At 44.9% G+C, this 24624-nt stretch overlaps 1 protein-coding gene, 1 long non-coding RNA gene and 2 other non-coding genes across 4 annotated transcripts; 3 read left to right on the top strand and 1 right to left on the bottom strand.

Annotated features, from left to right (window-relative positions):
* Nucleotides 1–5109, top strand: LOC134406094 (uncharacterized). The gene is made up of 5 exons (XR_010025960.1): nucleotides 1–18; nucleotides 946–1030; nucleotides 2226–2331; nucleotides 3643–3714; nucleotides 4227–5109. It is a non-coding gene; the product is annotated as an uncharacterized LOC134406094 (long non-coding RNA).
* Nucleotides 1461–1551, top strand: LOC134407092 (small nucleolar RNA SNORD88). The gene has a single exon (XR_010026016.1). It is a non-coding gene; the product is annotated as a small nucleolar RNA SNORD88 (small nucleolar RNA).
* Nucleotides 2448–2536, top strand: LOC134407091 (small nucleolar RNA SNORD88). Its single transcript, XR_010026015.1, has one exon. It is a non-coding gene; the product is annotated as a small nucleolar RNA SNORD88 (small nucleolar RNA).
* A 784-nt stretch (nucleotides 5110–5893) lies between the features above and the next one.
* Nucleotides 5894–23256, bottom strand: LOC134406274 (testicular acid phosphatase homolog). Its single transcript, XM_063137618.1, has 11 exons — nucleotides 23158–23256; nucleotides 21719–21814; nucleotides 21424–21510; nucleotides 19014–19151; nucleotides 15972–16070; nucleotides 13502–13597; nucleotides 13279–13411; nucleotides 9030–9112; nucleotides 7968–8074; nucleotides 6110–6279; nucleotides 5894–6008 (listed from the first exon to the last, which is right to left on the bottom strand). Exons 1-11 carry the CDS (start codon nucleotides 23254–23256, stop codon nucleotides 5923–5925), a joined length of 1194 nt encoding a protein of 397 aa, XP_062993688.1. The 3' UTR covers nucleotides 5894–5922.
* Nucleotides 23257–24624: the final 1368 nt, after the last annotated feature.

The raw sequence follows: 24624 nt of genomic DNA, 5'->3' as shown, positions 1-24624 counted from the left end.
AATGGCGGCGCGTACAGGGTGAGTTCATGTGTGGAGGTGGATAACGGACGCGCGGGGAAAGGGTTGTCCTTCCATCTTGGGTCCTTCCCGGGTGATTTTAACAATGGTGTGATATAGAGGCATTCAACTGGTAGAGCCTTGCAAGGGGTGGGGTGGAGGTTGGGCCTTGCCTTGCTTTGCTGGATTTCTGCCTGCTATGCAAGCGTTCTGGCGAGAATGGTGGGTGAGAAACGGGGATTAAAGAGAATTGCAGTGTGTTGAATTGTAGAGAGGCCTGTGGTACAGGAAGAAAGGCCGGGCAAGGCAAAGAGAAATGGCGCTTAGTTGGAAGAGTGCCCCAGACAGGCGCGCGTGTGTTTGTGTGCGCGAGAGAAGGAGAAGGTGGGGGGAGTTGCAACGTAGCGATAAAAGGTACTGAGAGTATAAAATGGGGAGGAAAACTAAGGGATGTTGTATGGCGATGAGGACGTGTGTAAAGGGGAGGGGTTCAGGGTATGCGTTGAGGGTATAGGGTCATTGGGGTGGGAGTAGTGTGGCAGGATGAGATTGGACTGCTTTTGGGGGTTAGGGTGTACGGGAGGTGGATGGGATGGTTGGGGTGCTGTGCAGCCCTAGGATTAGAAGAGGTTGAGCAGAGCTGGAGAAGAGAGTGAACAGGAATAGAAGGGGTTAATCAGTTCCAATTTGTGGGTTAAGGTGATGCTGGAACAAGCTGTGATAAGATGACTGGGTGAGGAAGAAGGTGATGTTGCTGTAGAGCAGCCTTTCTCAACCTGGGGCGCTCCAGATGTGTTGGACTACAACTCCCAGAATGCCCCAGCCAGGGCTGGGGCATTCTGGGAGATGCAGTCCAACACATCTGGAGTGCCCCAGGTTGAGAACCACTGCTGTAGAGGATCCTGGAAGATGGGTTTATTTTACTGATCACTTTTTCCCTTCCTGCAGCAACACAGATGCTCCTTCCTACCTCCCACTCAGAATGGAGCACCCACTTGAGGCCTCCTGTGATCCTATGACCTTGTTGTACTGGGTGAGTATTTTGGGGAAATCCTGTGCTTCCCAGGAGCCTTACTATGTGCTCTTCAAAGGTAGACAACATATCTAAAAGACAGCATGACCAGTCTTCCTCTGCAAGGTGGAGTTGCACATATCGTTTGTCTTCTAGGCTGTGTGTGCAATTCATGCAGGGAGACGGTGAGGCCTAACAGACCTGGCTGTTGCCATATAATATAATCTAGAATCTTCTGCAGCGTGCAGAAGACCCTTAACAAACATGGAAAAAGTTAATTGCTACTTGTTGGGAGCGGCAGTACAACAGAGTTTCTAAGCACTGGCAGCTGTGATCTGCATCTATTGTCTTTCCACAATTTGCCCCTTTGGAGATAGAGGTAAGTTTGGGTGGGGTGGAGGAGGAGAGAGAAATATTGTTATATGTAGGTGAGACTGCCATGGCAAGAGGGTTCCTCCAATGATGTTAAGCACTGGGCGCGGAATGTGATGACGATGACGGTGCCCCCCATGCCTTTGACATCATGGGGGACTGAGGAGCAGAATCCCTACCCATCCTGGGAGGAGGCTGGGGGCCAAGCTCTTTGTGGTGCTTGATCCCAAGTGGGGAGCTGTGGAGTGGGGGAATGGTAGCATTGTCCTCTCAACAGTGTAGGTGGGTAAAGGGTATGTTTCTCCACATCCCAGTACCACTCATGGGTTTTTTGAATTGTGTGTACAATATACATGCATACCTCTGACGGATGGCTTTTTCTGCTGAAGAGGGAACTGTTAGGACTGGATAGTTCAGGGAAATCTCTCCCTTCCTCCCCATGAGAGGCCCCTTTCATTTGCCTACCTAGGAGAGCAGTTAGGTGATAACACAAGAGAGGGCCTTTTCTGCAATGGAATAAATTGCCATCGGGAGTCTGCAAGACCCTATCTCTGCAAGCTTTTAAGAAGGCCCTGAAACCATAGTATTTCACTTTGACCTTCCCTTGATATATTCGCTGTTGTTAAGGCGGTAACAGTTTTAATTATGTGTTTTATTACCGTGCACTGCCTTGGAGGACTCCTGCCCTGAAAGGCAGCCTATTATTACTATTTTCAACTACCTTTCTCCTGCCCTTTCTATCCCAGTCAAGTATATGGTGTAGTTTTGTAGCGGGGTGATGTAACAGAGGCAGCAGCCTTGTTAATTTCTAACACCTAACTAAAGGTACTTCTGTTCCTGACAGGTGACTCCAGCACTCAGATGTGTGGCCCCAATATTGTTCCCAGGGTGAATATCTGCCCACCCTCGTGAATATAGCTACCTACTGGGACATCTGCTCTCTGAATAAGGTGAGCTGGGCTCTTTGGCATTCACTTAATGAGAGGCAAGAAGGCAAGTTTTAAGTGGGTTGACAAGGGAAAGACGACCTAGTGCTAGGATAACAAAGTCTGGGATTGGGAAGAAAGTACCCCAATGATGTCAGCACTGGGCTCCGATTACTGTGATGATTCTGTGCCTTCTGGGGACTTGACACTCCAGGAGACTGAGGGGTTTTGAATTTGGGACTGCCTGTGTGCCGTGTGTATTTGAAGGGTGAAGTACAAGCTTGGATTCCCAGCACTGAAATCCCGCTGGCAGGGGCACCATGCAGCAAATCTTGGTTCCTTCTGTTTTGGTAGTGAATCATATGCATTTTGCAGCTTTTGCAGGTCCAGAACAAAATGTGTTTCCGTTAAAACTGGAGTAACCAGAATGTTAAACATAGGGGCAGCATGTATTGCGCTGTCCAGAGACTTTCTTTAAAAAGCAAAGCAGCTTTGAGGTGTGACAATTTGGAAGAGAGAAGTAGGGCGAGATGGGTGTGTGACACCCTTGCTGAAAATGAGGTTCATTCTTTGCTGTGATTTAAATAAATCTTCACATATTGCACCTGTGAATAGCTGTGGGTCATCTCTGGTTCCTGCCTCCCTACCATTGGGCCGAAGAAAGAACCTCGTTTTCACTTGCTGGTGCTGTTCTGCTCAACGTTTCCCTCTTCCCAACTGTTTCCCCCCTCCTGGAGATCCAGATGTGCATTTATGAGCGTAAACTCTGTAACTCTGTGGGTAGAAAAGCAATTAAGAGGGTTGAGCAGGTCATAAACTAACAATGGAAAGGTTAAGCATGCATTGTGGCACAAACTTTCATGGACTAGCATCTACTTCATTAGATGTATTTACGCAAGTGGACTCCCTTTTCGTAGTTAGTTGTGATTGGGTTTGATTGGACTAGCCCATAGGTTCTGTTGGGAGGTAACAGCATGCTGCCCCACTCATCCTCTGTGCCTGTAACATCCAAACAGGGCCTACATGCATGAGACCCAATGTGCCTTAGACCCAGGCAATAGCTTGTGAAACAGAAACCAGCAGCTCGTTGTAATTCCTCCAAATATTAGTTGCGTCTGTTGAAAGGTGATGACCGAATGATAACAGCTGGAGTCGAAGTGTTTTAAACAAAAGATGCACAGGGTAACAAAGAACTTGCTGAGAGTTGCAGTCCAACACATCTGGAAGGCACCACCACGTTGGGAAGGCTAGAACTGAAGCAGCATTGGCTCTCACATCTGGGCAGCTGGAACAGCGTGCCCTATTCTTGCCAACCACATTGTTCCCTCCCTACAGATGGCTTCACCGGAGCCCTGCCCATAGTGTCTTTTGGAAGTAGAAGGATGCAAGCTGTTTCCTGTTTCACAGGTATAATGCTATCTTGGGGCATGGGACAAAGATACGGGGCTATTTAGCTTCTTCTTTTTTTAGTTCCTATGATTGTAAGCCGCCTTGAGGATTACTTTTGGGTTTTTTGCTAGAAATGTGTGGCACAAATCAAACAAATCTGGTAGAAAGTGAGAGGGCAGTTGCTCTTTGCAATGTGTGCCTTGCAGCTGAATGAAGAAGTGTTAGTCTTTTATGTTATCAGATATGTTGTGTTTGGATGTACATATATATTCTCTTCCCCAGCACCTTAGATTTCGATCCTGTGGCCCATAGGTTTAAAGGTGCTTGATGAGGAGGTGGGGGAGTAGAGGAACACCCTTTCTGAGCAAACTCCTACAATGACATTGTTGTATAGAGGTACCAGGTCCCTCAAGGTGCGATTGGCAACTTATTAGCCAATCCTAGGTGGATTTGTTGTAGATTACCCTTAGCTCTCTGGTGCTATGATGCTAATGCATTCTCCATACTTCTTCCTGTTCTGTCTCAACCAGGCTGGCTGACCGCTTGTGAGTGAAAGCAGTGAAGATGCCCAAGTGGATAAGGCCCTGCAGGAGGCAATAGGACTTTCTAACACCTTTTTTGGTCTGCTGCAGATACATTTGTGTTTTGGCATTGCCTGCCATTAGTCTTTGATGCTTCTATATGCGCATAAAGAAAATGGAAGGCCTTGGCTCAGATGGACTTCATGGTTTCCCCTGGATTAGAGGCAAAAGCGAGCCTGGCCTTATCTTCTGAACCTTCCACTATCTTTCCTGTTAATCATAATAGGAAAAATTAACCAAACGTCTATACCTTTTTTGCATGAAATTTGCAGCCATAGTAGACTCCTTCTGAGGGGGATGAAGCCTACCCAATTCCACACAAATAGGCCTAGGAATTATGGAATTCTGAATAAAAACAGTATTTGGGTTGGGTTTTTTACAAAAATATTTTCTGTTCAATTTGAGCAGTGTGATATAATGGCTAGAGTGTTGGACTGTGAATTGTTAGATCTGAGCTTGACTGCTGCTCAGCCCTGAAGCTCACTGGGTGATTGTTTCACTTGCAGACTCTTAGTCTAACTTACCTCACAGGCTCGTTGTGAGGATAAAATGGAGGGGGGTCATGTAAGTTGGCTTGGGCTCCTTGGCAGAAGGCAGAGTATAAATGTCAAAGTAGCATAGACCTACTATCAAGCACTTCTGTGGTCTTTTCAATGGAGATCATAGAATCCTAGCATAGTAGAGTTGAAAGGGGCCTATAAGGTCAGCACCCTGCTCAATGCAGGAATCTCACCTTAAAGCATAGTGGACAAGCTTGGATTATAAGATTTCTGGGCAGGGACAATTATATTCTGGGCAGTATTTTAAATAAAAGGTTACAGTTTGAACAACACATGCTTGTCTTGCATAATTCTACTTTTATGCTTTTTAAATGTAGACGTCTTTTTGGCATGGCACTAAACGGGAATCCAGGATTGATGGCCAGTAGATGTACAGTATAATAGTCATGAGGTCCAGGGAAGCTATAGAGTTAGAACTTGGAGAAAATTGTATATAAGTGTATCTGCCAAAGTCTCTTTGTGCAACGATGGGTAAATGTCGAAGAAAAGACATTAAAATTAGTACTGTAATCCCCCTGCAACCTGGCTTCTAAATCCTTGCTAGATCCTGCCCACACTTTTCAATGCTTTCTCTGCCACGAGGAGGACCGGAAATGTGATTTTGTGAGAGCAATTACAAACCTCTCTTGGCCAGAGCAATTTTCCTTACCAAATACAGAAAGCTCATGGCCCTCTGTAAGGGATGTAAATATATAAGAATTGCCTTGCTGGATCAGAGCCAGAGGTGCATATAGCGTGACACTTGCAGTTCTGAGCACAGACTGGTCATCTTCCCCAGGGATCTCACAAGCATGGCATGCAGACGATGTATACAGAGTTCAGTTTGCTTACATGAGTGTGCCATAGGCTGAACAAGTCTTGCTGTTTTATTTTCAGTCCCTTATGAATTCCCTACATTGAATTTGTCTCTGGTTAAGTGTTGCTGGCATTTATCTCCAGTGTGTTTTCTACTGTGAGCATTTGGGGATGGAGTCTAAACCAGCGCCCATTGGCTCCAACCTGTATTTCCCAGAGTGCACAAAGGCCATCGCCTGTCCTTATTTCCAACAAGGGGATTTGATGGTTGCCATGAACTCCTCTTCACGTCACCTTCTCCAGTACAAGATACCCACTCCAATTAATGCTACGCTCAGCAGACCTACTGCCACAGCCAGTGCTGTTACTGTGCGCCCTGCAAACAGAATTGAAAAGCAGGTGTAAGTTAAGCTGGCTCAGCCATCTTTACCTAAGGAAGGAGAAGGGTGAAGTGGGCGACAAGCAGTCTCTTATTACCTGTGCTTCTCTGAGGGTTTTGGCATTCAGCATCCCAGTCCTGTGGGATAACTGTACGGGTAAGGTGAATGAAGAGTGGTAGTGGGCAAGGTGTGGAGCAGCCAGGCAAGACTAGTGTGTGGGGTTGATGGCTGCTTTTGTTCCGGTAAAACATGGCTACACTGAATGAACTGAAACAAGAGAAAATGAAAGGTTAGGAGCTGCTTTTTATTTCTCCTCTCCCCCACTTTCTGACATAGCCAAGCAAATAATAGTTGCATCAGTCAGAAAAACCTTTAGAACAGCCTTCCTCAACCTGGGGCGCTCCAGATGTGTTGGACTGCATCTCCCAGAATGCCCCAGCCAGCTGGCTGGGGCATTCTGGGAGTTGCAGTCCAACACATCTGGAGCGCCCCAGGTTGAGGAAGGCTGCTTTAGAAACTATCAAAAATACATCCACACCAACATGCAGAAAGCAGTCATACTTAAAATACGTTCAATAGTCAGGAAATTCCTGAATCTGTAAAAGACAGCAAAGCCTGTCATGTGCATCTAGAAAAAGCGCCATGAAGGAGAAAGATAATATTTATATAGTGCTTTATTACAAAGTGCTGTACATAAAGTAGATCAGCAGTTTTTAAAAAATACAATACTAATAGAAACCCTTAGGTGAATTAATAGAATATAACAGCTTAAGATAAAAACCAGTACAAAATATATAATGGCCACCACAAGGACCATCAGCATACTCTACCTCAGGAACAACCAGCTAACCGCTCTATTAAAAAAAGAATGCTTTTATTCTTGCAGTCTCTCAGAACCTTCAGGTACCAGCGTCTCAGCCTCTCCATAATGATTCTGTGCTAATGTGTCAGCAACTAAATGTGCTGACAAGTCACTCTTGACTGAGGCAGTGAGTTATGCTGCAAGGATACCCGTAGCAGGCAGAGAGTGAGGGATGGGTGCACTGTCTGGTCTGGGAAGAAAACTGTGTCTGGCTTGTAAGAAAATACTGATTATGAGTTGGTGGGAGGGGGTTAGCCAAGCCACAAAATGGGCATAGGTGTGGACTTGTATAATATCTGTCCTAAAAACAGAATCCTGTAGTCTCTGCAAAAAAAAAAGTCCATTACATTCATTCTACGTCTGCTAGTCCTCTGGAGGTGCAGAATTACACAGCACGTGAAAGTCTGCTCCTGTGGTTTGAGACATTGCCAAGCGGTGTACGCTAGGCATGAGCAGAAGGTAGATCTGATTCTATTGGTACATCTCTGCTTGATCAGCAATAGATTGGCAAAGATCTCTTGACTCAATTATTTAATTAGCAGAAAAATGGCTGTCTCCAATTATACTGCAAAAATGAAGAAAGCTTGGGGTAACCAGGAGAGGATTTCTGTGTAGAAGGCCTTTGAGCTCCATTCAAATAATAAAAATTATATAGCGCTTCGTTACAACGTGCTGTACATGAAATGAAATAGGTCAGCAGTTTATAAAAATGCAATAATACAATAATTCTGATAAAAGACCTTAACTGGGCTCAGAATCCTTTAATTCTAAGTGAATGTCTTTTGTACTAGCCTTTGGGGGTTATTGGGACTTGAGTAAAAACAACAGCAATGGAGTCTGAAGCCGGCCCACCTCTGTCCTATACACTTTCCAGCCTGCCCTCAGGGCTGAACACTTTTTGGTTTGCAAAACTAATAAAATGCAAACTGGTAACTATCAGAATGCTGAGCCATTGCCCGGGGCCATGTTTTCATGCTTCTGTGGTGCAGCAGCAGCAACATCCATGTGACTTTGCTGGAGGGTGATATTCAGAGGACAAGTCCAACCCCCAACAAAACAAAAGACACCCCCCCTAATATTTAATTAGACATACTTATTGCCTTCCTGGTAGAACTCAAATCCGTGACAGGCAGCATACGGTGGCAGATGGCCATTATAAACGCCCAGGGCTCCTTGCAGAGCAATTAAGGTGCTGTCATGCTAAAAGGAGGAAGTGGAAACAATTTAGCCAAGGTGTGATTCTGCATATTACAGTATACTGTGATATCATTCCTCCCTCACATATCAGTTTGGCCGGCCATCCTGAGGGTTTAATACTCTTTGGTATATGGAGTTGTTCTTAGTGGTGCTGTCAGAATAGGACTTTGAGGCAGGGGTCCAGGGCCCCACTCAGCAGGGGCACCACTAAACGCAGCAGGGCTGGCTTACCATATCTGGATGTAACTGAATATCGAAATAGCTTCCCTTCCCTGTTTGTCCGCAATCTTAAAATTACCTACGTGCACTGCTGATTCTGCTCGCTCTAGCTCAGGGATTCTCAACATCCCACCCATGGGCACTAAGACACCCTCAAGGATTTCCAGTGGTACCCACAAAGTGCTCCCCTCCCGATCCCTTCAAGAAAACTGTTTTAAGCAAAGCCTTGGCAAATGTTAGGGCAATCTTTCTCCCATTTTCTAGCTCCTAGTCAGTGGAGGCTGGTGGCTCCAATGTCAGTGAGGTGGCGACTCAGCTCCAGGTTTTAGTCAGAACTTTAAAGGAGCCATCCAGTTCCCTTAGAATTCTGTCTGAAACCCAGAAGCATGTCTCTTTGTGCTGTAAATACGGTCCAAAGTTTGCAGGTTTGGTTTATAGCTATAGTAATAGTGAAATGTTTTTTAGCACTTAAAAAAAACTAAAGCTCCTTGCAGGGAAGCATCTAGGCTCTCAGGATTGTGAGGAAGCCATGAGATCCTGTCCTAAACAGGCAGTTCCCTAGACACCCTTGACCATCCACATTTTCCCGTGGGGTACATTCATGGAGGCTAGGGGTAGCAATGGCTACTAGTCACGATGGCTATGTATCACCTCTATTATTAGAGGCCATATGCCTCTATACCAGTTACTGGACAGCATGGCTCTTAAGTTCTTAATTTTATGCTGGGGAAGGGCTTACAGCAGAATACATCATCATCTTCATGGGCAGATCTCTGCATACAATTTTGGAGAAGTTGCTCAAGATAGCACCCAGTAGCAACCCTGCAGAGAGAGAGAGAGAATGGTAATACAGAGGAATGGCGAGATACGAAAACAAAAACTGACCTATAGACAGACACAAAACTTAAAGCAGCATGGATCTCAGGTTACGTCTTATTCAGCAAAAAAACTGTTTTGGGTTTATCGGACTCCACAATGCCCTTTCAATAAGGGTTTGTCTAACTTGCACAATTGTTGGAGATGTAATGCATCTAATGCTTCTTTAACTCATGTTTTGGCAATGCCGTGTAGTTGCCCCTTTTGGGGAGGAGGTTATAATAAGGATAAACTTTGTACTGAAACAATCCATAATATGGAACAATGCATGTGTCCTCCTAAATTACCTCCTGGCTTCTTGGAAGTAAATATGGTGAACGCAGATGGATTTTCAGAGCCTTTATGACAGCCAAAAAACGTACACTATCACATTGGAAGGACAAATCCACACCTCCCATAATACAATGGATTGAGGACCTGATAATGTTATCAACTTTTGAACAGGTGTTATATAGACACAACTTGCGAGTGGATAAATACATGGATATTTGGTCTGCTTTTCTTGAAACCTTTGTATAACTCCCCCCCGCCTTTTTTTTTTAGTGAACTGTACACATAGCCATCTCACCCCCAGCTGCAACCTCTTTTTGGGACTGGGAGCTTAAGAGGCAGGCGCCTTTGGGGGTGGGTCCGCCACCAGCTGGGTCGCCCCCAACAAGGTGCGGGCCTGTCCCCTTATTTGTTTGTTCGTTTTGTTTTCTCCCCCTACTGACCTATAATTTTGTTGTGTATTTTAAACTTTTTTTTTTACATTTCTTTTCCTATGTTTTAAAATGCATGTTTTAAACTTTGTAATACTGCCTTGAGGCCCAGTATTGGGCAAAAGGCGGGATACAAATAAATCTAATAATAATAATAATAATAATAATAATAATAATAATAGAAAATGACAATAATCCTGTATATGTAATATGTTGTTATTTAATTTTCTTTTTCATGGTGTATTTTCTGTTCTGTTGATATTCACAATAAAAATTTAAATTAAAAAAAATGAGCTGACATTTTATTTAGCAAGTTGCATCAAACCACTGAATCCCAAGATTTGTTCTGGCATGTTCTATATCAGCTCTTGCCACATGGAGGCGCTCTCAAATAAGATATTCCTCATAGGCAATGACATGGCACAATGCGTGACTTTTACTGTATCCAACAGAACATAGATATATTCATATAGTCCCAGCATTCCTGACCATGGGACGTACTGACTTGCAATGATGGAAGTCATAGTCCAATGCCTTTGGAGGGCACCAGGTTGGGGAATGGCTGTTCTAAACAAAAGAAGTAGGTGTCCCTAAGTTGTTTGTCATCAGTTTTCCACAACCCCACAGTCACCTCTGCATATCCTATTCTCCATCCTGTCCTCATGGTTTATATCTGCTTTGGGAGAATGAGAATTTCACTTGCACTTTCTGCCTCCTTAGGGAGGATGTGGCGTTAAGGCTTGTGAGCCTTAACTCCCAATTTCCCTGCTTTTTGGTGCTTGGTTGAAAACTGTAGAGCCTTAAAGTTGTTTTGTAAACCGTAGGTTTTCATTTAATGAATTTCATGTCTTTGTGTAACGGATGACCAGATATTATACAGTTGGCAACCAAGCCAGAGGCAGCCAGGATGTTACACCATGTTGACATCCAATATAAAAACAAAGCTAGTGTTATGCATTGAACTTACTTTTCAAATTAATAAATTAACCAAAATGTCTACATCTCCCTTATTTTTAAAGATAAAGAGATGAAATTTGGCACCATGGTAGCTCTTACGTAGGGATTTAGCTATGCCAAGTTTGAAGCAGATCCGTTCATCCCTTGAACTTGAAAAAAATCCTAAAAATCAAGGCATGAACAGATCTGTTTCAAACTTGGTGGCTAAATCCCTACTTAAGAGCTACCGTGGTGCCAATTTTCATGTCTTTATCTTTAATTTCAATTTTTTTAAACTTGTACTGCTCAAGGTCCTAGACCCCAAAGAGACAATTTGAATTTGAACTTTAAAAAAATCCTAAAAATCAAGGCATGAACAGATCTGTTTCAAACTTGCCATGGCTAAATCCCTACTTAAGAGCTATCATTCTGCCAAGTTTCATCTCTTTATCTTTAAAAATGATGGAGCTATAAGCATTTTGGTTAATTTCTATAGGCTATAATGGGCTCTTTATTCCAACTTTAAAAGCCCCATTGTCTTTATTGGGCCTTACTCCCAAGTAAGCGTGCCATCCCATAGAAATAAAGCTTTCACCCACACTCTTTCTTTTGTAAAAGACTGTAATGCTTGGGTGCAGGATCCTTCTCATTAAGAATGGGATACTTCTGTTGGTTCAGAATGCAATGGTAAGGTTTTAGTGTTGCGCTTATACTGCATGCTTACTTAGAAGCGATGAGGAGGACCCTGCACCCAAGCATTGGATTACTAAGAGGTATGCAAGCAAAGACTGGACAGCCATCCCTGAGGGAAGCGTTAAACTGAATTCCTGCACTAGCAAGGGATTGGATTTTGATTGCCTTCCAAATCTATGACTCTAGGGTCATCGTCTGACTGACCTGCTATGATTTCTTTTTGTTTGTTTGTTTGTTAAATGTTTATCCTGCCCTTCTTCCAAAGATCTTAGGGCAACATAAAGTACATGGTCACCTCCCCACCCCATTTAACCTCACAACAACCTTATGAGGTAGATCAGGGGGGATCTACACTACAGCTTTAAAGCGCTTTATAACAGTTTTGACAACTGCTGGAGCCCAGGACACACTGCATATACAGTTTTCAAAACGTTTTCAAAGTGCTTTAAAGTGCTTTAAAAGCAGTAGTGTAGATCCCCCCTAGGTTGAGGGATGGGTGACTGACCCAAGTTCAAGCTTTGTGGAGATTTGAAGCTGGGTCTACACAGATTGAAGCCAACACCCTGGCTCAGGGGTCCCCAGACTTTGGATTTGTGGGCACATTTGGGAATTTGAGAAACTGCTGGGTGCACCACTACAAAGTGGCTTCCATGGATTAGCCTGGCTAGTCAAAAGTGGGTGCAGGGGAGAAATAGCCAGGCTAGCAGCTGGGAAATGGAAAGAGTTGCTTCTTGGCCCCCCCAGTCTTCCGTTCACAGACCTTTCCCCTTTGCGCTCTTTCTCTCCCCGCACTCCCAGCCTCCAGCCTTACTATTTCTCCCAGCTTCTGTCCTTGCTATTTCTCTCCTTTCCTAGCCTTTAGCCTTGCTCTTTCTGTCCCCCTTTGCCTTGCATTCTCTTCCTGCCTTGATCAGCAGGTTCAGGAACAAGAAGGAGAAGCTGGCACCCAACTTTTTTCTTCTTTAATAAACATTCTTTTTTAAGGGGGGCAGTGAGTCAAGAGCTGTGTGGACCCCTGCCGAACCACACTGGCTCTCCAGTAGGCATGTGCTCCGCTCTGATTAGGAGCGGAGAAGCAGTAGCGGAGCGGGGGGCTTCGCCTGCCCTTAAGGCGAAGGCGAAGAGGATTGGGGGGCCGGCGGAGCGTGGCGAAGAGGATCGAGGTGAAGGCGGATCCTTCACCTCGATCCGGAGCTCCGCTGGAAAGGTAAGTGGGGTTTACCGGGCCCTGCCGCTGTCGCCCATGCGGCGACAGCAGCAGGGCCCGGTAAACCCCCCCTCCTCTCCCTTACCTGCCTCCGTCCGCGGGTCCGTCGCCGTCTTCAATTGAGCCCGTGGTTGCAGCAGGAAGTCTGGGCCGTGCGGCCCAGACTTCCTGCTGGAACCACGGGCTCAATTGAAGACGGTGACAGACCCACGGACGGAGGCAGGTAAGGCCCCCCTCCCCGTTGGAGGGGATGGCGGCAGGGCCCGGTAACCCCCCCTATGGGGGGGACCGGAGCTCCGATCCGGATCCAGAGCTCCGAGCGGAGTGGAGTGGGCACAGGCGGAGTGGGGGCGGGGCGGAGCAGGCCGATCCGAAAATGGCGGATCTTAAAGTGAAGCGGAGTGGGGGGTCCGTGCACACCCCTACTCTCTAGCTAGCAGGCACTTTTTGCTCTTTCGACCACTGTGTGCAAATGACCCCATGTTTCTTTCTTGTAACACGGTGTTACAATGTTTATTCTTCAGCTGTGAAGGCCTACGATTATAAACAATGAACAACTGCATTTTAAATGGTACCTCCGGTGAATCGGACCTTCTCCTGGCTGGCATGCATTCCCACATGGGCTTCGATATTAAACGCTTCTATTTCTGAAAGTGTGCTCAGGACCTGTGAGGTGGCCCAGCCAGGCAAGGCCAGGTTGTGTGTTTTCTACAAAGCAAAGTGGAAGAAAGGCATGAGGGGAGGTTTCTTATTGCTGAAAAAGTGGTGGAGGGCTGTAATGAGATGCGGTGTCTCTACCTGACAGAAAAGGGAGTCGTGCACTTTCCAAAGGCCCCTCAGAGTCAGCTGCTCAGGTTTAAGCCCTGTGTAATTGGCCATCTCTGTTACGAAGCCCTGCAAGAAAGGGTAAAATATTGGCTAAAAAATGCAGAGTTCAGTTGGTTTAGCTAGCTTTAGCATCTTACAGCCTTACTTGTATCCAATGGGACATACTTTCATATAAATCTACATAAGTCTGGCGTTTTAGGCCCAGACATTATAAGTGAAGTATGGGTGTTTTGCAAAACCCATTTCCGCCTGGTCCAGCTCTGCCAATAGCCAGAGTAAAGCTGTCACCTCAGGCGGCAGATGCTGGGAGGGGGCAAAAAGATGTCAGAAGAGATTTCTGTGTTCCTTGAGGCCTGATCTGCACCCCTAAGTTAGCTTGCTGTCTTCAGGTGCGGTGGAGGATACTGTCCCATCATCTGTGTTGAAAGCAGGGTCTTCGGCCAGTCCAGAGCGGGGGCTCCATCTTGTTATTTGCCTCAGGCAGCAAAATGCCTTGGGCTGGCCTTGTATCTACATAATCGTGGCTTCATGCTGCAGCCACAACATTTCTAAAAGCATAATCCTATGCATGTTTAGGCAGAAGAAGGGTCCTACAGTTCCCAGCATTCCCCAGCTGGCACGGCTGGCTGGGGAGTGCTGGGAATTATTGGACTTTTTTTTGTCTGAACATGCATAGGATTGCACCTTAAGTGGCTTCTTTCAGGGGTCAACTGGGGCATGTGTAAAGACCCATGTAAGGGACGGCCCCTTGGGTGGCTCAGCAGTGGATGCTACGTGAGAAGCCAGTTAATTATAGTTGTGGTGAGCTGTAATTGCCACATGGAAATGTTTTTTTCAGCAGAAAGTACATCATACTACTCTGTACCATCCTGTGTGCCCTCAAAGGCAATCTGCTAAAACTAGGGGGGGATCTACACTACAGCTTTAAAGCGCTTTATAACAGTTTTGACAACTGTTGGAGCCCAGGACACACTGCATATACAGTTTTCAAAACATTTTCAAAGTGCTTTAAAGTGCTTTAAAAGCAATAGTGTAGATCCCTCCCTCCAAGTCTGAGGTGAGATTCATGCTAATTAGAGGGACTGCTTTTGGGGGGGCGCTCCAGGTGTGTAATTCCCTTGTTAACAAGCCTCACTTGACATTAACATTGTTGGCTTTCAGATGCTAAGCTAAAACCTTCTCCTTTTCTCAGACTTACCTGGGAGTAAGTCCCAATGAATGCAGCAAGACTTACTTTTGAGTAGACATGCCGAGGATTGTACTGTCAGACAATTTATGCATTGCTGATTTATCTTGTGTCTGCTGTTGCTGTTAATGTTTTGTATTTCCATCTGCTTGTTGTAGTTTTAATTATAGTAAGCCACCCTAGAATCTATCTGGATCCAGGGCAGCATATAATTATTTAAAGTTAATAGTCTTCAAATCTGGCATTAGACAAGCCCTCTTCAAAGTCTTCAAATACACAAAGTTGCCTTAAGCAAGAGAAGGTGATCAGTTATCTCCTGTGTCTACCATGGGCAGGATAAGATCTAACTGCAGCCAAAGTGTTCTGGTTGGATATTGGGGGGGGGGGAGTTAAAATTAGGGTGACCATATGGAAAGGGGGACAGGGCTCCTGTATCTTTAACAGTTGTATAGAAAAGGGAATTTCAGCAAGTGTCATTTGTATGCATGCAATACCCGGTGAAATTGCCTCTTCATCACAACAGTTAAAGCTGCAGGAGCCTTGCCCTCTTTTGTAGTGTGACCAGATATAAAAGAGGGCTGGGCTCCTGCAGCTTTAACTAATGTGATGAAGAGGGAATTTCACCAGGGGCTACATGCATACAAATAATAACTGCTGAAATTCCCTTTTCTATTCAGCTCTTAAAGATACAAGAGCCCTGTTCTTCTTTTCATATGGTGAACTTAGAAAATGGTTTAGGATGGTAGGTAGGGTGACCATATGAAAAGGAGGACAGGGCTCCTGTATCTTTAACAGTTGTATTGAAAAGGAACTTTCAGCAGGTGTCATTTGTATATATGGGGAATCTGGGGAAATTTCCTCTTCATCACAGCAGTTAAAGCTTTTAAATCTGGTGACTCTAGTATAGCTCCTGCAGCTTTAACTGTTGTGATGAAGAGGGAATTTCACCAGGTTCTCCATATATACAAATGACACCTGCTGAAATTCCCTTTGCTATGCAACTGTTAAAAGATACAGGAGCCTTGTCCTCCTTTTCATATGGTCACCCTAATGGTAGGGCACTGGAACAGGTTACTTAGGCACTGGGCATCTTTAACAGCATGATGGGCAAACGTTTGGTTAGATTTGTTTAGAAAGATTCACAAGGCAGGATAGAAGGTTATTTCCAGGCCTGTACTTCTGAAAATGAACCTTGCCTCTAGAAACTGTCTTACCCTCTTTCCTCCTCTTCCTCCCCTCCCTCTTCATTCATACCTTCCAGCCTTCCATTTTAGCTTGATAGCTTGGCAAATTAATTGTCTCTTCCATCAACTGTTGGTATCGTCGGCAGGTCCGGGTTGGAGGCTTCAGCAGCTGTGGGGTGTAGATAGGAAAGAGAGACAGAATCGAACTGTTGGAGAAGCCCAGCTCCTTGCTCCTCCCAAATCTGAACAGCTTGTAGGGTGACCATGTGTCCTGCATTACAGGAGACAGTCTTTTAGCTGTTGGAGAATATGTCCTCTGTTTGAAGGTGTCCTCTGTTTAAAGGGATGTCCAGTTCAAATCCAGCTGAAAGATAACCTTAAGAAGGGAGAGGTAGGGGCCTTGATGTTGCCCATCAACAGCATCTGGACAGGCACACAGGTCGCCTGGTCATAGGACAGATCTACACGAAACACAATATAACACTGTAAAAGTGGTTTGAAAACGGTATATAGAATGTGTCATGGGCCCCCAATAGTTGCCAGTGCACTACAACACTGTTATAAAGCAGAAGTGTAGATCCTGCCCTGATCTTCTCCACTAGGCTGAGATGTATTTTGTTTCTGTTTAAATAGAATTCTAAATTTGTATCAACGCATATACAATTAGCATAAGCAAATCGATGTTCTCTTTTTGACTTCTTTTCCACCCTCTTTTTTTGGGGGCAATGCATAAGTGGCTACCCTACAACTAGGCCCGTGCTTCTGTGTAAGAGAAACCAAGCATCCTGAATGAACCTCAGTCATCCACATGTACACTCTCAAACCACTTCTGACTCTGAACAAAAAAGCTGCAGTGTAGTGGACTGAATGCCAGTAGGGTGGCCACTTATGAAAGGGAATGCATCACCCCAAAAAGGACAAAAGAGGCTACCAATTTGCATAAAAGTTACATATGCTAATTTATATGCATAGATTTATTTATTTTTATTTATTTATTTATTGCAGTTATATACTGCCCCACAGCCGAAGCTCTCTAGGCCAGCCTTCCTCAACCTGGGGCGCTCCAGATGTGTTGGACTACAACTCCCAGAATGCCCCAGCCAGGCTGGGGCATTCTGGGAGATGCAGTCCAACACATCTGGAGCGGAGATGCAGTCCAACACATCTGGAGCGCTCCAGGTTGAGGAAGGCTGCTCTAGGCGGTTCACAAAAATTTAGAAATATTTATTGCAATTTGAATAGAGATACAGTACATTTCACCAGAGTGGAAGACTAACTGGGTGACCGGTGTCCTGGCCTATTCAGTCCACTGCTGACAGGCAACTTCAAGGCCCTGTTTTCCCTTCTGATGGTGCTTTATCTTTAAGCTGGACTTGGCCTTGACAGCTCTTCAAACAGGGGGTGCCTTCAAAACAGAGGACAGTAGAGGACTATCTTCTGTAAGAGAAGAGGTGGTTTAGGTTCAAATCTCTGCTCAGCCCCAAATCTCTTACCTCGTGTGGATTTCACTGCCCTGGCAATTTTGGACCGAATTCACAATGCCACACAAGTTTGAATGGCAAATAGGTTTATGAAAGGACGGGTGTGTGTGTCTATGTCTAATTTATAATTTGGATCAGAATTAATATGCAGTTAATAGACTGGGATCACAGAGTATTGTATGTGTGGTAAAGCAGCTAAGAAAAAGAAACCAGAAAGAAATTCATCAATGATGTTGTTAAAGTTTGGTTTAGAGATGGTTTCCCAATTTTCTGCTTTCAGGAAAAACTTTCCTCATCACGTTTTCCGTCAAGAAATACATCTATTTGTTAACTTTATAATCCATCCTTCAATACAAGACTCCCTGGACAGTGTATAATAAAAAGAATGTAATAAAATGCCATATAAAAAGAAGTACAGAAAGCTCTGGCGTGGGCTGATCCATGAAGTCACGAAGAGTCGGAAGCGACTGAACGAATAAACAACAACAATAGCCAAGAACCAGTAAAATCAGTACATGTTGCAAAGGATTATGGGGCATGTTCTAATGCACATCCTCTGCTTGTGTGACACACTAGCTGGGCCTCTTTTGCTCAAGTGGACTGAGAATGTCTCTAACATTCCCCTGCGGCTGCATATTGCAGAGGAAGGCTGGAAGGGGAGGGAAAACTACCTTTCAGAAAAATGTTCACTATTACAGGTCTTGTTGAGGAATGTTTGATAAACTTTGAGAAACCACAGCTCCCTCAAACAAAGTTCTAAAACCACGAGTTTAGAGGACTTGGGGCAGGGACAGTGTCCAGGCTAGGACATGTTAACCCATTTGTCAAACAGAACCAAAGGCGATAAGACTAGGACCCAGAGTCATCTCATGAAGCTGAATGGTGGGAGATTCAGTACAGATAAAAGGAAGTAAAAGGGGATTAGACAAACTCATGGAGGACAAAGCTTTCAATGATTACTAACAGGGCCAGCGCTACCATTAGGCCAACTAGGCAGCAGCCTAGGACGAAGACCTCAGAGGGGCGCAGTACTGTCCTTTAAGGGTCACAGTTTTATACAAATTAGTTGTTTTTAAGAAAAAACACAAAAGGAAAATATAATAGTTCAGAAACTCTTCTTGAACAGCTGAATCAAAGTTGGCAATTTTGGGGGGGGGGGTGCAAGTAGCTCGCCTTGCCTAGGGCGCAAAATATTCTGGCACCGGCCCTGATTACTAATCAGTTTGCTTGTATGTAAAAATTTTATTTGCTAAATGGTCTATTGACCGAAATAAACTGTTGTACTAATCATGTTGGCTATATATTACCTATCAGAGGCAGTAGGTTGGTTTGCATGACACATTGACAGTTATGTGAAGTTTGTTTAAGCCTTGAATAACCCATGAAGGCCAGGTTTACACGACACAATGCAACCCCTGATCACCCTGAATGAAAATAGTGGCCATACATGCCCAGCACATGCCACAGCTCATCATAGGTTAAATAACTCATGATGATCTGGCTGTGTCATGCGAACCTGGTCAGAATGGCTCAGTATACTAGTTGCAGGGAAACATGTACATGTGCGCTTCCCATAAGCAGTTGTTGGTCACTGTATGACCAGAATGTTACACTGGTTTCCATTCACTTACCTTGTCATACTTAACAGGCACTGAGTGTATGGGGACCGGTCTCCAGCTTATCTCCGGATCTGAGTATGGATAGAGTCCCATCAGGTTGGCTTGGGCACTCATTATCGTGCGATCATAATCGGTGCTGCGGATGTATATCTGAAATGGGTACAACCATGAAATCTCTTCCTGTCTCTTGGTGTCCTAGGCGCAAGCCTGGCCTCTCTTGGAGAACCAATTTCCTCCCCAAAAAAGAAACTGTGAGGAAGATGGGACAGGAAATAGTGGGCGGGCAGTGTTGGGGGTGGAAGGACACAAGGCTTGCATATAGGTATTTAAAGGCAGTAGGCTGGTCAAGGTTGAGGATGATTTCTCTGTGGCTCTTGGTGTGTTCTGAGGTTGGAGCACAGAGAGGAAGGGAAAGGAGGGGAAAGAGAAGAAGAACGAAGAAAAGGGAAAGAGGAACGAAAAGGAAGAAGGAGAATCAACTCTCCTCTTAAGAGCTGAAGCCTCCTGTAGCAGTGCCAGCTGGGAGGTCAATTGGAATGAAGTGATGGCAGGTGAATATTGCTGTACGTGATGGAGCAGCTCTTCACTGCTTTCTGGAACTGCCTCCCTACCTCTGGTGCTCAGACATACATAGGGCATGTCTAGATGGGGCGATATCTTGGGGATTGTCCCTGTGTGTCCCTGATGCTCCCTGTGCTGGGGCATCTTCCCTATTATCCCGAGACCGTGGAAGTTGGGGGCTGCTGTCGTGGCTTGTCCTGGCTCCTCATGAGTAAACACGAGAAGCCGGGAACCAGGCATGGGGCCTGTTCTCCACTACTGTTAATAAGAAGCTCAAAGGTGGTGTGGTGGCTAACTACAAGTAGCAGCACTGCAGCAGAAAGAGAGAAAATATGATCCTTGGTGAATTTATTTTCATCTCTCTTGTTTGGCCTTCTCTTATGAATAATCTCTGAGAGTGTCAAAGGGAGGTGGAGCTAAAGACATGCTAAATCTCCTGGACAGGGCCAGCCCTGCCATTAGGCAACGTGAGATGACCACCTCAGGTGGCAGAGGCTGAGGGGCAGCTGTGTTAGCTTTCAATTTGTTCCTCATGAACTCTCTGGCTCTTCCTCTCTAGTGTGATGGAGGGCTTTATCCCATTTTCAGTGCTGAAGTAAATTTCAACTGCCAGCCCAGTCAGCTTCTGTACATGGTTTGGGGTAGGGTGACCATATGAAAAGGAGGACAGGGCTCCTGTATCTTTAACAGTTGCATAGAAAAGGGAATTTCAGCAGGTGTCATTTGTATATATGGAGAACCTGGTGAAATCCCCTCTTCATCACAACAGTTAAAGCTGCAGGAGCTATACTAGAGTGACCAGATTTAAAAGAGGGCAGGGCACCTGCAGCTTTAACTGTTGTGATGAAGAGTAAATTTCACTAGGTTCTCCATATATACAAATGACACCTGCATTAATTCCCTTTTCACTACAACTGTTAAAGATACAGGAGCCCTGTCCTCCTTTTCATATGGTCACCCTACAGAGTCTGGGGAGGGGGTGCCATCTTGTCTTTCACCTCAGGCAGCAAAATGTCTTGGGACAGCCTTTCTGCTGACCTACTTTGGCCTGTAACAGTCCCCTCATTCTCTTGAGATCATCAGTGGAGGCCCTTCTCCAAGTGCCCCCATCTTATGAGGTATGACTTGAGGGAACTGAAGGGAAAGAGCGGTCTTTCAGTGGTCACCCTCACTCCTTTGGTATATTCTCCCAAAGGAAGTTGCCTGGGCTTTCACCAATGTCATTTATTTGCCCGAAGAGGAGGTTTTTCATTTTCCTGGTCTTTTTCCTGATCTTCTATTCTTCCTGGATTTTCTAAATGATTAAGGGGCTGGATCATCTTCCCTATGAAGGAAGGTTACAACAGCTGGGATTGTTTAGCTTGGAAAAAAGGAGGCTAAGGGGAAACATGACAGAGGTGTACAAAATTATGCATAGTGTGGAGAATGTGGATCGGGAGACATTTTTCTCCCTCTCTCAAAATACTAGTGTCCTGCTTGTAGGTCCCTGGTCAACAGCTGGTCAGCCACTGTTTGAACAGAGTGCTGGACTAGATGGACCCTTGGTCTGATCCAGCAGGGCTCTTCTTATGTTCTTGTCTTCCTTACACAATAAAAACATTGACTAGAGCTGTTGTTATTACCAGTTTGGACGCGCTTTTTGGTGCTGCTTATTTTTATATTTTTTGTGAACCGCCCAGAGAGCTCCGGCTATTGGGCGGTATAGAAATGCAATAAATAAATAAAAAATTAATATATGTTTTAGATGTTAACTCTCCTGTGTTTTATGTTTTTATGATTATTTTCATGTTGTTTCCTACCTTGGGGATTCTTGGGAGCTGATGGAGTGGGACATGATGTTATTAAATAAGTCAATATTTACCTCCTGTGGTTTATAGGAGGTGCTCAAAAATCCGGCGTATCTCTCTCTGAGGAACCGGCCCAGCGCCTTCTGTTGCAAAATACCTACCTGCAGCAGAGGAAAGGAGAAAGGCCGGAAGCAACAAAGATGGTTATCGTCTCCTCCTAAAATAAATCTGCCCCTTTGCAAATGTAGGAGTTACCGAAAATAGGAGTAGAGCACCAATCTCATTCAGCCTTCACAAATACTCCCCACCCCACACATGCTGATCATGGGAATGCAAAGACCATTGCCACCACTTCACACCAGGCCTTACCTCAGTAAGCTGTTGGAAGCCTTGCGGCCAGGCCCCTGACTTGTGGGGATCTGTGGGGTAGGTGCCCAGGGGGGACCGGTCACCATGGCGATACACCTAAGAAAGAAGAAGGGGCTGCAGAATCATGGCAGACCGACAACCCAGTGAGAGTTTTCCCCTCAACTCTAATCCACAAGCCAATAGGTCTTTCTAGCACACCCCGCCGCCGCTTTAAACCCAGCCTGCAAAATGGAGCCTGCTGTAATTTATCATTCATATTGTTTATGCCTTTGTCATCAATAGCTTCCTCTTCTCTTTCTCCCCCACCTTCTCCTCTTTTTCTCCGACACTCTGGGTGCTTCCAGATGGACAGCTACTGGAGCTACGAATCAAAAGGCATTGTTCAGCTTGTCATCTTTCCTTCCCTAACAGATTTCTTTTTTTGTGGTAATGAAAAAAGATAGAAGTGGCAAGAAAGCACAGGATGGCTATGAGTGGAAGATTACACAATTTGGGGCACTCATAAAATTCCATATTTTGAGGCAGTGTGATTGCATAATAAAAGCCTAGTCTGGAAGTGCTGGTTCTCTCTCTCTTTCTCCCTCTCTCATATGTTTTCTTTCTCCTCTCTCTAATAGATGTCTGTGATGTTGCTGGTGGATCAGGGAGTAAAGCAGAAACAAAACAGCTGCTGCCCCAATTTGGGGGTGGGCAAGAGGGAATATCTACAGGTGCTTTAGAAATTTTATTTATTTATTTTTTAGGTTTATCCAGTGCATGTTATGTATATTGTTCTGTATCAAGAATATTACAAAATAAAAACATATCTTACTCTAGTATCAATCATCTATCTATCAAATCAAGATGTCAATATTATAACTTTCTGTGCTGTAAAATCTGTTCCTTTGTGGTACATTTTAGTTATTCCTCTTTAAATCTGAGGCACCCACACACATCACAGTATGCATCAAACTTATTTTTCAAACAATTCCTTTAAAACAATATTTTTCTAGTCAGGGAGCTTAAGAGAGGGACAGGGTAAAATAATTAGGATATTATTACCACTGAGCTATTGGTCAAATCAATACACTGAAAAATACATAAGCGGGTGTTTAATGTGTCTGCGCATAGAGCGCACAGAGAGACATTAAGCCCACTCTAAGCAGCCCTTGCAGAGATGGTCTTCCTTTTGCCCAGCTCACCAGAACAAGGAGGGCATCACTATATACGACTCACTGGTTCAAGCTTATGGCACTTGGCTTTCGCTCCTGTCCCAGATAATCCAAAAACATTGGTCCCCACGTCCACCTGCTGTCAACCGGTAAAGCCCACACCTCTCCCAAAGCACACAAGGAACACTGGCTCCCAGTCCTCTTGAAGCACTGACTACGAGACCCATCTTCTTTCCCAGAGAACCCAGGCATCCTAGCTCCTCATCGGCCTCCTCCTGTTCCATGTACCAGTGTAACGAAGCGCAGCGTCCGTTCTTGGGCCACTACAAGAGGCAGAACATCCTGGAGGAGAATCATCAAGAGCTTCAGAGTTACAGAGAGTTTCATTGTGTTGCACAGATCCCACCACCTGGACGTGGTTGCTTTTGGGGGAGGAAGGGCAAACTGTCTGTTTTATAGGCCCATCCTCAGACCTGGTGATTATCTCTCTCTCTTTTTTTTCTGCTGACAAGTCAGATCTAACAGGCGCCACCACAGAGTGTAAAAGTGGAGTGGAGGTAGTGTCAGTTCTAAGTGCATAATATCTTTTCTCCATCCCCTCACCAGCTAGTCATCCTTAAAACATACTTGTCTGTGAAGGATGGGGTGGGGTGGAATGGAGAGTTCCTCTCCATGATTACAAGTCCCAACCAAGACATTATGTTTTGCATGTTTGATTTGCTGAGAAAAGGCCGGACATGTGATAACGGGTTGCTAAGTTTGTTTCTGGGATATAAAACACAGGATTTGTTTCACAGGTAAGCAGAAAGGTGGGAAGAACCAAAAGGAACGCATAAGTGGATGAACACTTAACACACTTTCCCCATCCCTGCTTTATCATACGCCTCTGAACAATGAAATAGAGGAGAACCCACAATTGTAGGGCGATCTTTTAACTCCTGGCTGTGCAGTCTGGGGTTCTCCAAGGTAGTGATAAGTCTCAGTGGCTGAGAGTCAGTATAGTGTCATGTGGAGCTTAGGAGATTCAAGTTCTAGTTGACCTCCATGAAGCTCCCTGGGTGACTTTGGGCCAGTAACTGACTTTCAGCCTAACCTACCTCACAGGGTTGTTGTGAGGATAAAATAGAGAGGAGAACATGTAAGTCACCTTGGAGACCTAGCAAGAGGAAATAAGGCAAGATATATTTAATTATTTATTGCATTTGTATACCGCCCCATAGCCGAAGCTCCCTGGGCGGTTCACATAAGATAAAAACACTTAAAAACAATATACAAAGATTAAAAACCACAAAAACAAGCAAAATACGCGTACATTTAAAACCACTATAACAACTTTAAAAACGATGAGCCAAAAAACAGACTCAAGGCCATTACAAATTGCTAAATGCCTGGGAGAAGAGAAAAGTCTTGACCTGGCGCCGAAAAGACATAAATTTAATAATAATAAATAATTAAATAAATAGCTGATGACGAAACAACTGCTGAAGGGTAACTGGGCAGGCAGGATAATGCTTCTGCTGCCACCACACGCCTTCCCCCCTGCCTTCTCAGGAGTGTTCTGGATTTCTCTTCTCCTCTCTGTCCTCCCATCCCTCTACACCAGTGGTTCTCAACCTGGGGCACTCCACATGTGTTGGACTGCATCTCCCAGAATGCCCCAGCCAGCAGAGCTGGCTGGGGCATTCTGGGAGTTGTAGTCCAACACATCTGGAGCGCCCCAGGTTGAGAAAGGCTGCTCTACACAGTCTCCTCAGA

This window comes from Elgaria multicarinata, chromosome 11 (assembly GCF_023053635.1).
Source record: "Elgaria multicarinata webbii isolate HBS135686 ecotype San Diego chromosome 11, rElgMul1.1.pri, whole genome shotgun sequence".
NCBI lineage: Eukaryota > Metazoa > Chordata > Lepidosauria > Squamata > Anguidae > Elgaria > Elgaria multicarinata.
This window is presented reverse-complemented; position numbering and strand designations above follow the sequence as displayed.